Source organism: Apus apus, chromosome 1 (genome assembly GCF_020740795.1).
Source record: "Apus apus isolate bApuApu2 chromosome 1, bApuApu2.pri.cur, whole genome shotgun sequence".
Lineage (NCBI taxonomy): Eukaryota > Metazoa > Chordata > Aves > Apodiformes > Apodidae > Apus > Apus apus.
Window position 1 is genome coordinate 32,352,998 of NC_067282.1, and position 14,225 is coordinate 32,367,222.

At 39.4% G+C, this 14,225-nt stretch overlaps 1 protein-coding gene across 8 annotated transcripts in view; it reads left to right on the forward strand.

The window, feature by feature from the left end:
- The window catches only part of ELF1 (E74 like ETS transcription factor 1), an 86,420-nt gene that overhangs the window by 44,176 nt on the left and 28,019 nt on the right, over positions 1-14,225 (forward strand). For 6 of the 8 annotated variants that reach the window (XM_051619677.1, XM_051619703.1, XM_051619670.1 and 3 more), the window contains exons 2-3: positions 3,901-4,206; positions 12,849-13,023. In XM_051619677.1, the coding sequence (XP_051475637.1) occupies positions 4,135-4,206; positions 12,849-13,023 (247 nt within the window). In that variant the 5' untranslated portion in view covers positions 3,901-4,134. Of the gene's footprint in view, positions 1-2,392; positions 3,527-3,900; positions 4,207-11,001; positions 11,224-12,848; positions 13,024-14,225 lie in introns of those variants that run through there. The other 2 variants (XM_051619714.1, XM_051619661.1) reach the window with 2 other exon arrangements.

Below are 14,225 nucleotides of genomic sequence, written 5' to 3' on the forward strand. Positions count from 1 at the left end.
GAAGGAGAAATTGTGGATTTGTTACTTCCAAGTTGGAGCCTAGTTGCAGTATTGTAACTTGACTGCTGGAACAAAAAATGTTGGTTCTGGAGGAATTCCTTATGAGTTTTGTTGAACTGGCTAGGTTTAAATGCAGGGTATATGTGGTGAAGAGTGGTGGGGAAAATAGTTATGATGCCCAGCTGGAAGGAGTCCTACAATGTGTCTTCCGGGACACCAGAGTAGCAATGTACTAAGGGTTAACCTGGCTGGTTGTCTTTTTTGACAGACTGATGGAGGAGGTTATTTCTAGATGTTGAAATCAGTAGAGGCAGGGAATTTCCAAGAGGGGTTGAAATAATCTATTTGTATGCTCAATTTCGAGGATTAACCAAAATTAAGATTTTAATTTATATTACTGTGTCTTAATATTGCTTTTTGTAATAAGTTTGTACAAAATGTACTAAAAATGTAAGCAACCTTACTTATTTTGCAGTACTGAAAATTTGATGTAAATTTTATGGTAATATATACTGGGTTCCCTTTCTCTTAGAACTATTTGTATGTAGTCAAGCTTATTGTGCATGTGAATACAATTTACACATTTTATGCTGTCTGCAAATAATTAATTTTCTACTCACAGGTGTACATAAAATCAGGTGGGGAGATAACTAACATTATATATAAAAAACAAAAGTCATGTTTGTGTTAGCCTATAGACAGCAGGATCCTGTGATACTTGGAATAATGAAAGCATGGTTTATAAAAATAGATGCGGAGGAAAATATAGCTGGTTGAGAGCTGTGCTGACTTCTGTGAAAAGCTGCTTTTGTTTTCTGTATGTCAGAGTGTGATGTGGGTTAAAGGAAAGTACTTTTGCATGTTTTTGCCGTGCTATTGTTGCCCAGTAGATCATTTGCTATTACTGCGTCCTGCTAAAGAAGTAATGAAAAATTTCCTGTACATAATGAGAGCCTAACCTTTATAAGGTTAGATATAAAAGCCCACTAAAGCCTGTTCTCTCACTTTTCTTTGACTTTGGTCATGATGTTGTGGTTAGATGGGTCTTTTCTTGTAAGAAGAAGGCATCATTTCTAGATTCCTTGGTGGTTTGGGGAGAGGAGGTGTGTTTAGGAGGAAGGAACAGTCTGCTATATAGTCGTACATTACTGCGTCACTGTGGTGCAAGATTCATAAAACAGCTTTGAAATACCTGTTCCTGCAACAATAACAGATGACTGGGAACTTAAAAATAGTAAAAAAAAATTTGACTATTCTAAGTAGTGCTTGTCCATATTCCTTGGGGTTCAAATGCATTACACTGCTGCAGTCTCTAAAATGATATTAAGTCATGATGATTAGTTTTGCATTCAGGGTTTTATTGTTGTGGTTTTTGTTTGTTTGTTGTTGTTTTTTTAAGAAAATAAGGAAATACCTCTTTATGGTTTTTAATAAGTTTACTGCCACAGCTTTTGGATGTTATGCATTTAGATATTTTACAGAATAATGGTCTGGCACTCATGGAAGAATAGACCAGTTTCCAAAGCACTCAGGGTCCTTTTAAGATCTGTCTCATGGTGGCCATACCTCCAGTTTTCCTTGTACTTCATGAGCTTACTAGGTAGCCCACATCTCTTGACACTTCATTTATCCTGATTTTACCTTGGCATTATTAATTGTTCCTGACCTTAGAAAGTTACTGGACCTCAAGAAGTTGTACTCTTTCTTCACACATGAGCCCGCAATTAGCATAATGGAGAGGATTATAAGCCCTTGCTGTATTCTGCCTCTGGTTCTCCCTGAACAGTTAGCTTAATCCCATTTAAAAATAATTCTCCATTTGGAAGCTGAGGAGGTTCTTGTATTTAGCCAGTTATCCTTTGGAATTACCCTTCACTGATTGAAGAGAGTAACTTCAAATATTATTATTTCATTTTATTGGAGAGTTATAATTTATTTCTAGGCAGTAACAAACCAGAAGTTGTACTTAAATAAATTTCCATACCTGTCCTCTCTTCTGAAAGAGCTGACATGTCCCTATTGACATTTGCTGACCCATTTCCTGGCTATGTACTTTATTTTCAGGCTGGCATACAAAACGAGTAAGTCTGGAAGAGGACAAGCTGGTGTTAGTCCCACTGTACTGGCATGTAACTTTTTAATAACATTGTTATCCTCTTAAAGGTGAGGCCAAGTAGTTAAATTTAGGGAAGTTACCTGGGATTACATGGTTACATGAAATGATTTCACTGCCACAGCCCTGCTGAATTTTGGAGAAAGCCTTGTAACTATTCAAGTCATCCTGCAAAATGGCAAGAGCTGAGGTCGAACAGTAATGGTTCCCAAAGCACAACCTTCTCTGTGCATGTAGCTTTCATTAATTCAAATATTCTCTAGTTAGGGTTGTGGCTACTCTTAGAAATCCTTTAACAGCTAATTAAAGCACACTTTGGAAGTTGGGGAGCTTCTACTGTTTGCATAACCTCGAGTTTCCTGATTTATTAGAAGGGTAGGATCTAGTGACTTAAATGCTTGAATGCCCTGCCATCACTACTCAGGAATTTGGGAATACTACAATCTATATGGGAAAAAACAGCTGTTACATTTCCTAGAGTGAGGGAGTATGAGCCTGTGACATGATCCTCCCTAATCAAATTGCTTGGCATCAGGGAGAGGGAGATGCCCTTCATTTTTTTTCGAGTTTCAGCCTACTGCAAAAACAAGGCAAAGTTAAATCACCTGTACGAAGGCAGATGTTAATCCTTGCCAAAAGCACTGAACTGGCCCAGAGGCTTTCCTGGGGGGCTCAGTCAGGATGGATATGTGTTAGACCTGTGCCCCATATTCTTCGGTCACAGCAGCCCTTAATCAAAGGCAGTTTAACGAATTTTTGAGAAAACGCTAGGCACACATTTCGCTTCCTTAAAAACAGAGGGATTTAAATTCCTGGGCACCAGCGTGTGCTCCCTTAGGTTCCTACTTTTAGGCACCTGATTTTGTTATTCTTGTGAAACAGTAAGGTTTTTAAGGCACCTTAGTTGTATAAAAATATTACATTTTATGCCTTTTTTCCCAGAAGTGCTGCACCACATTTCTTCATAATCCCACGTTAACCATGTTTACCTCATGTGCTGATGAGTAAATGAGAACGTGGGAGCTGTAGGCATGCATCCCTTCAGTGAAGCTGTTTACATTCCATAGTTCGGGATACTTTTTTTTTTCTTTGCTATTGTACTGTGCAGTTTTTTTGCCTCTTCTAATTTGCCATGACGTGGTCAGTGCTGTTTCCTTCCGGCTGCTTGCGAGCCTGTGGTAGAGATAAGGATACGTTTACGGTGCATTTTTAACAAGAAGCTGAAGATCTGCTTCGTGTTGGAACGCGGGGACTCTCTGAATTGTATAAAGAATTTGTTTACTGGTTTCATCTGTTTGACACTGTGGGAATCAAGATCTAGAGCATTTTACTTGTGAAATAACAACTTCACTAAATTTCAACTGTGTGTGAAGAAGAAAGGTGATATACTTGAGATATCCTACAGCTGAGTAGGTCAGCCTGGCTTTTGTATTTTTACTTCAAATATACCTTAAAGATGAGAGTTATTAATGACTGTGAAAAATGTGTATATGAATCAAATTAAAAGATTAATATTCTTTTTGGTAACTTCCGTAACTTTCTCTTAGTCTCATGCTTTTAATATGAAACACTGAAACTGATGTCTTCCTGAAACAGTTTTATTTTAAGGAAATGAAAATTCACATATATTAACCAGTAATAGCTCTGAAGATACAAAGGTGTCTGATTTCCTTGGAGTTAGATAGAACAGTTAAAGTTTGGAGCAAGCTGTATTGTGGCTGCTACTATTTGACATAGCTAAAGCAATCATTTCTTAATTATAACCTTTTCCTTTTTTCCCTCCACAGTGGTTAAAGGCTATTGAGGTGGGAAGAACAACTCAGGCAAGGATTCCCCCCAGTTCATTTCCCTTTGAGAAGAACCCAGAAACACTGAAGATCCAAGAAATACGAACACCAATACTTGCTTCATTTTGTGATCCTGCCTTTCTGCCCTGCTGGACCTCAGCGACTGTCTCTGTTCTTTAGCATTCGAGAACATCTTTCTTCATATGTGGAGCTGAGACCTGGGAATGCATTATTATGGCAGCAGTTGTACAGCAGAATGAACTCGTCTTTGAGTTTGCCAGCAACGTCATGGAGGATGAGCAGCAGGTATGGGATGGCTTACAAAGCCACATTCACACCAAGTTGGTGCTAGGAATATTACAAAAACATAGGGGAAAAGTGTGGTGTAAAACACAAAAAAGCAAACATTGAGGTCATTATTGTTGCACCAGATCTTTGTGCTATTTCAAAAGCTTCCTGTTGCTTCCTGTAATTTGCATGGGCAGGGCAGAACAGAAATTGGTTGAAATGTGTTAGCTTCTGCAGTTTTGCAGAGACATCCTCCTCTGAAAATGTTTTTCCTGTGCTGCTTATTTGTGCCAGCAGAATCCATCCATTTGTGATACAGAATTTCCCAAGTTCTGATATTTGGCAGTAGTTTTAACATTCCTAATGTACTAGGATTAAATTCTGCATAAAAATAACAGTCACTCTACAGATGACTAGAAAGGAGCAGTAGGTACCTTCTCACTGCTTTTTACAGGTTAGTTTCTCAATTGTTACTGTATGCCAGCTATTCAGAAATGAGCTTCAAAGTAATTAAAATCAGTTTATTTCACACTGCAGGGAAAATATGTCTGTTTCTACGTGGGGAGGCTCTCAGTTAGGTGTTGATTATTTAAATCACATCCTGTGAGCCCTGAGGCTTCAGTAAAGGATTCCTATTGTAAAAATCATTCAGGTCCTCTACAGGTGGTGGTTAATAGTAGAGTATTGTATTTATTAACAAGGAATTAAATGCCTTGGTACTGTAGAGAGGCAGTTCTTAAAAGACGGAGAAGTGCCACAACAAACTGTTCCTCTGTTTGTGAATGTGAAAAGCATTTCTCTTTCTCTATTTCAAAAGTACTTTTGGCTTTGTAGTCTTGTCTCTGGGTTTTCTGTAAGGCCTAATATGTGGCTGGGTCAGTTGCCCATTTTGGCTGTCAGAGTCATGCGATCATTTCAATGAACTGAATGTTGTCTGTCTAAAGTGCTAACTCAGTTTTGGGTGGAACTAGTAATGTAACTTCCTTCCCTGTATTTTTCCAGAGCTTGTGGCAGCCTGGGGATTTAGATATGGGAATTGCACGAACATAGTGGGAAACAAACCTTATTTATTACCTCTGTTTGTTGTTCATTGCTGGTTTTACTTTACAAGGCAATGGGAGAGGGGAGAGTTGAGATGAGGAGGGCTACTTCAGTGTGGTTTCTGGACGGGAAAATGTAAACAAACATGGTTTTGTTCAGTTTAGCTATGCAGACTGCCTCTTGCAATTTCTTCAGATGCTTACCTGAAAAACTTTAAAAATATTAAAGAGCACTCAACAGGCCAGTAAAACTTCCCTAAACAGAGCTTTCCCCAGTCATAGAACAAACCAAACCTTGGCATTTACCTTACCCTTTGGCCCTCATAACCCCCTCAGTTAATAAATCCTACTCCATATTAAGAAAGAGGGTGTCCTGTAGCATACCCTATAGGGGATGAAATCAGGGATGTGAAAGACCAAAGAGAGAGAGTGCACAGCAGAAAGTCCATTGCTGCAAGCAGTCAGATGCAAGGTCCTCTTAAATCATTGGGTTACCTTAGTGCAGAAAAAAGATACAGGTAGCCAGCTAGCTGGATGCACAAAGGAGTATCTTAAATACTCAGCTGTAGAAAAGGAATCCTGCATAGGAAAATATCTGGGAAGCTGAAGTAAGATTCAGACAAAGATTTATATTATAACATTAACCCCAAAAGATAGATTATGTGTATACTTGGGTGATCTGCTTCTTACAACGTAGGAGCTATCACTATTGCTACTCCAGAAGTTTTCAGTTCTGCCCAGATAACTTGTATTTAGGGATAGATAACACAATTTGTGTACTTTGCAAAAAATTTAGCTCTGGAAGCGTGTTGTGCTGGTCAAAAGCAGTTTCTGAGCTTTGTCAGTATACAAAAGCTGATGTCTTATACATAGGTGTCAGTTAACTGGTCTTTGGTTAATTATTTTTTTTTTATGCCACCAAAAGCCTGCATTGAAAAAACTTTGGTACTTTTCTTCTTGTCAAAGTTTTGCCTAGAGCCCTGTTGTGCCAAGAGCTGTCAGGACATGGAAGAACTGTGGGGTGAGGTTTGGGGTCCAGAAGGCAACTATGGTCAGTGTTTCAGGGAACTCATAATGGCTATTTAAAAGAAAAAAAAAAAGTTTTTTTTTTAAGTCTTGGTTAAACAACCATAAATTATGAGTAGTGCATTTGCTTCATAAGTCCACATGCATTCGTTTAAGCATTCAGCCAGTGGCAGACACCAGTGGGAGGAACTCAATCATGTGGCCCTATGTGAACAGGAAAGTCTCTCTCTTATCAGCTCTATCCTTTTCAGTTTTGAAAATAATGATTTATTTTTTTTTCTTTGAGGGTTCATTTATCAGATTGTGCATGTATGGTGAGGAAGAAATAGGATGAAAACATCACTGTAATTTTGAGAAGAGAACAAGTGGCTTGCACTAGTACTACTAATAACCTGACTGGCTGCTACTACATATCAGAGGTTCTGGTTAAATAGAGAGCTTGCATCCCCTCTCCCCACCCCCCCTCTTTTCTCCTTTTTATACAAGAGAGACTACACACATAAAATTGGGCAGGAGTTCCTACAGCCTTTGGCTGAGTTAGTGCTGCTTTCTAAAATTGCTTTTTTTCTTGACTGCAGCTTCACCTCTCGATGTCTTTTCATTTAGTCCTTTGTTAACTTAGTGTGATATTTGATCATTCTTGATGTAAAAAGCTGAATAAAAGCAGCCACAGAGGACAGATCCATTCTAAGAAGTTTTAAATGGTACCAGGGTTCCCAGCATGACTGTTCTGTGCCAACAGGTGCTTTCTCAAGTAGCTCTGATGTCTATAGCAAGCTGTGCCTGAAGATACCTTCTGTATCTCTGACGGAAGTTTCTCTCTTCTCTTCTTCTGAGGAAGGGGGGACCAAGCCCTTATTTTGGGCCATGACTTATGTACTATCTTCTCATAGCTTGGTTTCCTCTTCCACATTCTCTTGTATTGCCATGGACTTTCTGAAACATAAACTCACCTGGTCAAGGCCAAGGTCTATATTTTTTTTTCTATTTCCAATTCCTACAGAAAGTCCTTCCCTTATCCACTTGTAGTTTTCTGAAGACTTTCAGGAAATTTTTGTGAGATCCATAATCATAGAATCATTGAATGGTTAAGGTTGGAAGGGACCTTAAAGATCATCAGGTTCCAACCCCGCTGCTATAAGCAGGGACATCTCATGCTAGACCAGGCTGCACAAGCCTCATCCAACCTGGACCAACACCTCCAGGAAGCCGGGCATCAACAACCTTGCTAGGCAACCTATTCCAGTACCTTACTACCCTCATGGTAAAGAATTTCTTCCTGATGTCTAACCTAAATCTCCTTTCTCTCAGTTTAAAACCATTACCCCTTTTCCCATCACTGTTCTCTCTGGTGAAAAGCCCATCCCCAGCTTTCCTGTAGCCCCTTCAGGTACTGGAAGGCCACTAATGTCTCCAGGGAGCCTTCTCTTCTCCAGGCTGAACAGCCCTAACTCTCTCAGCCTGTCTTCATAGCAGAGGTGCTCCAGGCTTTTGATCATCTTGGTGGCCCTTCTCTGGACACTTCCAACAGCTCCATGTCCTTCCTGTGCTGAGAGCTCCAGAGCTGTACAATGAGGTTGTCTCCTCAGGAGAGCAAGTGGCCTTTTTCTAGTTCCAGCATCCCTCTGTGAAACTTGCTAACTTCTCAGCTGCTGGCCATGGGAATGCCTTTAAAGTCAAGAGGCTGCCTCTGCTGTTGGTACAGGAACTTCAGCAAAAGAAAACGGAAGACTATTTTCTAGTCACCAAGGTCACTTTGCCTAGTTTTGTTTAGGTTTGAGGATTTTTTAATCCTAAACTGTATTGCAAGTCAGAATTCTGTTGCTCTGTTAAAATGTGGTTTCTTTTTCTCCTTTTTCTTTCTTTTTTTTTTCCCCATGTAGCTTTTCCCTGCTCCTGTCTATCACATGCTTTTCTTCCCACTCATCACTTGCACAAAATTTATTCCACATCAGGTTAGAAGCTAGTCACTATATTCCTGGGACAGGTTTTCCCCCTTAGAGGACTCGTAGTATGAGAAAGCAGTACCTCCAAAGAAGAAATCCCTCTTTTATTTTCCATTTCCACAGCCAGGATGGTGTTTTGGTCTTTGGTCAGTTGGTGGCACCTAGTGATAAAACTGTCAGAGAAATAAAGAAACACCTTGTCAGCATGTCAAACTCCCAAGAAGATTTTAAGTGCAGGAAGGAAGATGGCTGCCTTTGGCCCCTGGAGGAGGGCAGGGTTCCCTTTACAGGGCGTCATGGAGCATGACTGATCATTTCAGGGACCTGCTCATGGGACCCTCCATGCACTTCAGCATCTGCCTGAAGCTTTGCACTCCTCCAGATTGTAAAAGGTTGGTCTACAGGGTTGGTTTGCAGATAAACTACACTGTGAGGAATTCAGTGTCTAAGACTTGAGAAGATTTCACAGTAGGTCAACTCCTTTAAGTGTCCACCAGACATAGGAGATGCACTGAAGCCAAGCCAAAGCTTTGACACAGCTAGGATGTTGTATTTTAAGTGTATTTTGCATAAGAAAGATGAAACATCAGAAGTAGGCCAAAGGAAAAAATAACATAACTTATTTTTCTATGGACTTACATATTAATTTCTCAAAAATCATTGCTGACATTTCAAACTGGGCCTGTTTTTGAAATTTTGGGATACTTTGCACTCTTTGTTTTTGTTAGTGCATGTAGAACCACATTTGTATTAGAAATAAATTATTTTGTGGGCTTGCTATTAGGTAATTTAAAGTTGTCTTAACGGGAATTCTACCTTCTACTCCTTAATTTAGTATTGTTTTCCCTGTGTGTAATTCTCATTATACAGTAACATCAAAGGAACCTGTAGCAAACCTGGGCTCTTCTGCAGTTCTACACACACACAGAGTTATTCTATTTGACAGTAACCAGGCTACAGGAAGTTTTAGTTTGGCTCTCAGTTGGGATTCAGGTGTTTTCAATGAAATCAGGAGCATTACAGAGGCACTGAGATGAGATTTTACCTCTCATCAGTCATATATATACATCAGCATACATTAGTAGTAGCTTCTAAAACAATTAAATGCTTGTTAATGAAACCATAAGTAATTGCGAATATTGTACAAAAAAGCCTTGAAGGTTTCTGCAAAAATGCATTTCAAATCAGATTTGTTTGCAGTTGCATGAATGCTTTTCTTCCTGGAAGCATATTATATATTTTTTCCAGCCTTTCCTTTTCACCATGGTGGCAGGAAAGAAAATTCGTATTTTTTACTTCCATAAGGCATGAGTTGGAAGTAGGTGTAACCATGTTTTTAAAACAAAAGGCCACAAGAAGTGAAAGCTCAAAACTGTTATTAATTTTAAAGAAAACTACACTTAGAGTGTCTTACCATGAGTGAAGGCTTTCCTGTTCATCTGCTGTCTTGTGGAAGTTCAGTGTGTCAGCAAGCTCCTCGATGGTCTGGTACAGACTGAGTGCCCCTGTATTCTCCTGCCATGGGGGTTTCGCTGCCTGTAGGCAGTGACCTTGTCAGAATATCTGTATGATGATTGTTTCTAGACATGGTCAAAATACGGTTCAGCCTTGCAGAGCAGATCACATCTGATCACATGGATCAAACCAGCTGCTGCCAAAATGCATGACAATATGACTGTTCAGCAGCATGGGAAACATTTTGGTCAGCAGTGAAGTCTGTTTCAGTAACAAGTGGATGTTTAACTTTTGTAATTAGATTTCACAGCAGGGGCACGACTATAGGTGTAGTATAAGTAGGGCTTTGAAAAACTGAGCTGAAAACTTGTGATAATCAGTTTGGTTTATCTGTTTAATTTATTATTCTAAAACAGCTTTTTGTGTCTTGTCCTCAGTAAAGAGTAACAGCAGTGCTGGAGGTGGTTTTGCCTCTTGGAGGCCAAGTCAGTAATGTGACCATCAGTAAGTAGAGAAAGACAGAGTAATTTTTTTACCCAGAAGGAACTAATGTGAGGCTTATCCTAAGCACAGGCAACTCAATATGTTGCTGGAGATGCTGCAGCTATCAAGCTGGTGCAACAGAGGAAGCAGGGAGGAAGGAGCGTCTTGCTTGGAAGACGTGGCAGGGAAGCATCTGGCCATTTGCCGATGAGAGTATAAGAGACAGACGCCTACATCAGAAGTAGATGCCCCAGTGCATCCACCCTTTTATAGTCAACATAGAGGAATAGATGTTTCTAGGGTATGATTCAGCCTATCATAGCACTGGAGCCTAACACTGGACAGGGAAATTATGCCCTGGAAATACCTGTTTCTCTCAGTTGGTTCTGAAGGAAACCTGGGGTTACTAGCACAAGTCCGAGTGTTTGCACCACAGCTGTCTGAAGTTAGGTGAGATGTACTTCAGCCCTCGTGTCTAGGAGCTAGAGCAGGATGAGAAGACTGAAATCGTCTTACTTGCATCTTCCCTACAAAAAAATCCATATTTTTTACTGTTCAGGAAAATACTGAACAGGTACTTGCAAAGCCTGCAAGTGACAGGAACCCAAGTGGAATGTCATCCTTTCTTCATTTTTAAAATGTAGTTACACATATAGGCATATGATAAATGTAACTTCATCCCAAGTTACACACAGTGGCATATTACTCAAACTGGGATGGCTGAACTATTTCTGTAGCATGAAATTTTATCTTGGTAATGAGGCTGCAATGTACCATCTCCCTTCTGATTTCTGAAACATAGCATTGAAAATAAATGCTTTTTGAATGTACACACTATTTTATTTTTATTTTCTTTTTTACAGTGCTTTATCCTCTATACTTATTTGGCTTTTATTTAATAAAATCTATTTGTTTACTCTTGACTGGAAGAAAATAAGATCTGGGCTGTTAGAGACCATAACCAAACAGGATTCATGATGTGAACAGGATGCTTTCTGAGAAACAGCAGAGGCCTCTTGGCCACCGGTGGTTCTGGGTTTCTCAGCCCAAGCAAGAGACAGCCTTGGAGAGAGATGGCTACAAAGGTATGGGGGTAGAAGCTGTCCTGTTGCTTAACTTGATGTACACCCATCACCTGGCAACATGTTTGCATGAGAGGACCTTAACTGGTCTGCCTTTTGATCTTTTTTATTGATTTTATACCATGTTACTTGATTTTGAAGCTTATGTTTGGAAGAGTAGGTAGGTTATTTGTGGGTTCTTTGCTTTTGGTTTTGTTGGTTTTTTGTTTTGGTTTTTTGTTTGTTTGTTTAGCAGACTGTCTATGATAGAAGCCCACAGAAACACTACTTTTGTTTCTTAGTCCTTCCTTTTTTCCCCCATTGCCCTTTACCACAGTTGTTGTTGAGAGATGTTTTACAAAACACAGAGCAATTTAAAGTGGTAATTACTGCCTTTTAAAAATTCTCATTGCACTTTCTACTTCCAGTACTTTCTTTCCAGACTCTTTCCCAAGGAGAGGCTTACTCCTATAGCTGTTGTCTGTGTTGAGCCAATAGCTCTAATACTATTTTCCATTGGTGTTGGTGGTGTGCATAGTGGCAAGATTGTGAGACATGAGCAATTCCTAAGCAAATTCATAATCATATGGTTGTTTTGTTGTTTTTTTTCTTATGTGGTTAAATAAAAAAACCCTGCTTGATCCATGCGTATCAGTGCTCTTCTGTGGAGGATGAGACCAAATATACATATATACTAGTTTTCTCAGAAACATGTTTTAGCAGCTTTTTGGTTTGTTTTCTTGTTTTTAAGCTTGCCACATTCACAATGTTACTTATTTTTATAGTGAGAGAGCCTTACAGTTACACTAGACTTTCTTTGAGCCTGCTCTGGTATCAGCAGCTATGACTTTCTTCCTGCAAAATACGTTTTTAAAGACTTGCTGTGGAAAATACTGGGTCCATAGTAAATGTTATTTTCTGAAAACTTCTTCCTGTTGAATGGTTGCCTTTTCAGAATGAGCATGTTGTTATTACTGGTCAGCTTGATTTGTTTTCCCAGCTGCCCCTTTCCTTCTATATCTGGTGTAAAATAACTGTTGAGACAGAGGATGATGTCTGAAAGCAGACTTAGGATGGAAAGCAGAGGGGAAGTAATGACAAGTGACTAAAGCCATAAGAATTAGAAAGGGGAAGTAGTGTGGCACATATATTACGCACTCCCCGTTAAACCCTTTGCTCTTGTACGAAGTGTTCCCTAAAATACCAGTCTTCAACTAGTGTGGGAAACTGGGGGCCTGTGAAAGCTTTTTGTTGTCCTGACATCCACAGGACTCCTCCACCCCCAGCTTTACAGGAAGAGCAAAAGATTAAGGTGCTTCCAGCAAGTCACTTGCCCAGTATTACTGCCAGCAAAGTTTAGCACTTACTGTGCTCTGCCACCCTGTATTGTCAGCTTTTATGCTGCAAAGTAGTATCACAGGAGTCTGGTATTACCTAGTGGAGTAAAGTCAAGTACTAGATACTGCAGTGAAATTCAGCCTGTGGCCCACAGTGAGACACTTGGTATTATGTGCTAAAAATAATCTCGTTCTTTGGTACTCCCTTTTGACAATCTAATATTCAAGTGATGTAGTGCAATTAATCAGTAAGTAGTTAGATGGGATGCAGTCTAGCTACCTGTATTTTAATTTTCTTTTTTCCACCCCTAGCTTGGTGATCCGTCTATTTTCCCTGCTGTCATTGTGGAGCATGTTCCTAGTGCAGACCTCCTACACAACTACTCCGGCTTAACCTGCGTGGATGAACCTAGTGACATGATCACTGAGAGCTCCCTGGATGTTGCAGAAGAACAAATCATAGAAGATGATGATATAACCCTCACAGGTTGGCAATAAAAGCGTTTCTGTGCCATGTTTTTGCATCAAGATGGCTGTGGCTAATGGTGGAAAAAGCTTAATGACAAAAAACAACAGGAAAAAAAATTACAGTAGTATTGAATGCTGTTAATTCTGTCCAAGACCGAGAAAATGGCATTAATACCATTAGCAGGTGGCTCGCAATCCCAGCTGCACAGCTGATAATGCTGAAAAGTTTAAGTCATCAACAGAAATTAAGACAGAGTCCTGCTCAGAGTCCCAGCAGGATTTTCTTTGCCCTTCATAGGATTTGTTTGCTCTTATTTATTTGTTGGTATGTACCTAAGTAAACATACATACCAAAAAGCAAGAATGTGCAGCTTGAGTAGATGTGCTGCTTTCAGCTTCCTGTGGGTGTATAATTAGCCATAAAATGTGCATGTTAGTGTGACTTACTGATCTAAGTATTCTCAGCATAGTATTAATTTTGAATCTCTAATAATTATTAACACCTAAAATACAGATGTTCTGTGTAAATTCTGTTAGGAAAAGTAGCCCCGAAGAGAAAATAATTCTCAAGAGGAAAGCTTGAAGATATATATTTTTTAAAAAACAACCTCTCAATGAACACATGGATTTGAAGCATTTTTGCAGAACAAGTCTGAAAGGTGGGGTAGGTTCTTCACAGAGTGAGGATCTGTTTCTGTGTCTTCTTTCAGCCATTAGGCTCCACACCTGGACAGTTTCCAGGGCTGGAGTCAGCTTGCTGGTTTCAGTCATGCTTTTGATCTTATTTCCAAAGGCATACTGGGATACAATCTTTTACCACCAAAAGCAAACCAAAAACTTAACAAAACATGACATGAGAAACAGTTCACAGAGTTGACATGAGCGGTTCTCAGTAAATGGATTTATCTGATAAATACGGCTCCTTTTTTTCCGTTAGTAGTGAATTATCTGTGAACAGACTGTGACCGTACAAGTAAATTAGCTGATTATTCAAGAAGGTTTTACATACTTAAACATTATTTCAAGTTGAGATCTCTTGCCAACTATTCACTTGCTATTCGTATTAATTATTCACACTGCAACTGGCATTTTCTCAAATTTTTCGTAGCAGGTTGTTGTTGTGAATCCATATTCACTGTAATATATTGTGTGTGAATTTTTACTTGCGTGAGTAATTGTGAAACTCTACTTTTGTGAATTCTCTTGTTAACATTTTTTTGT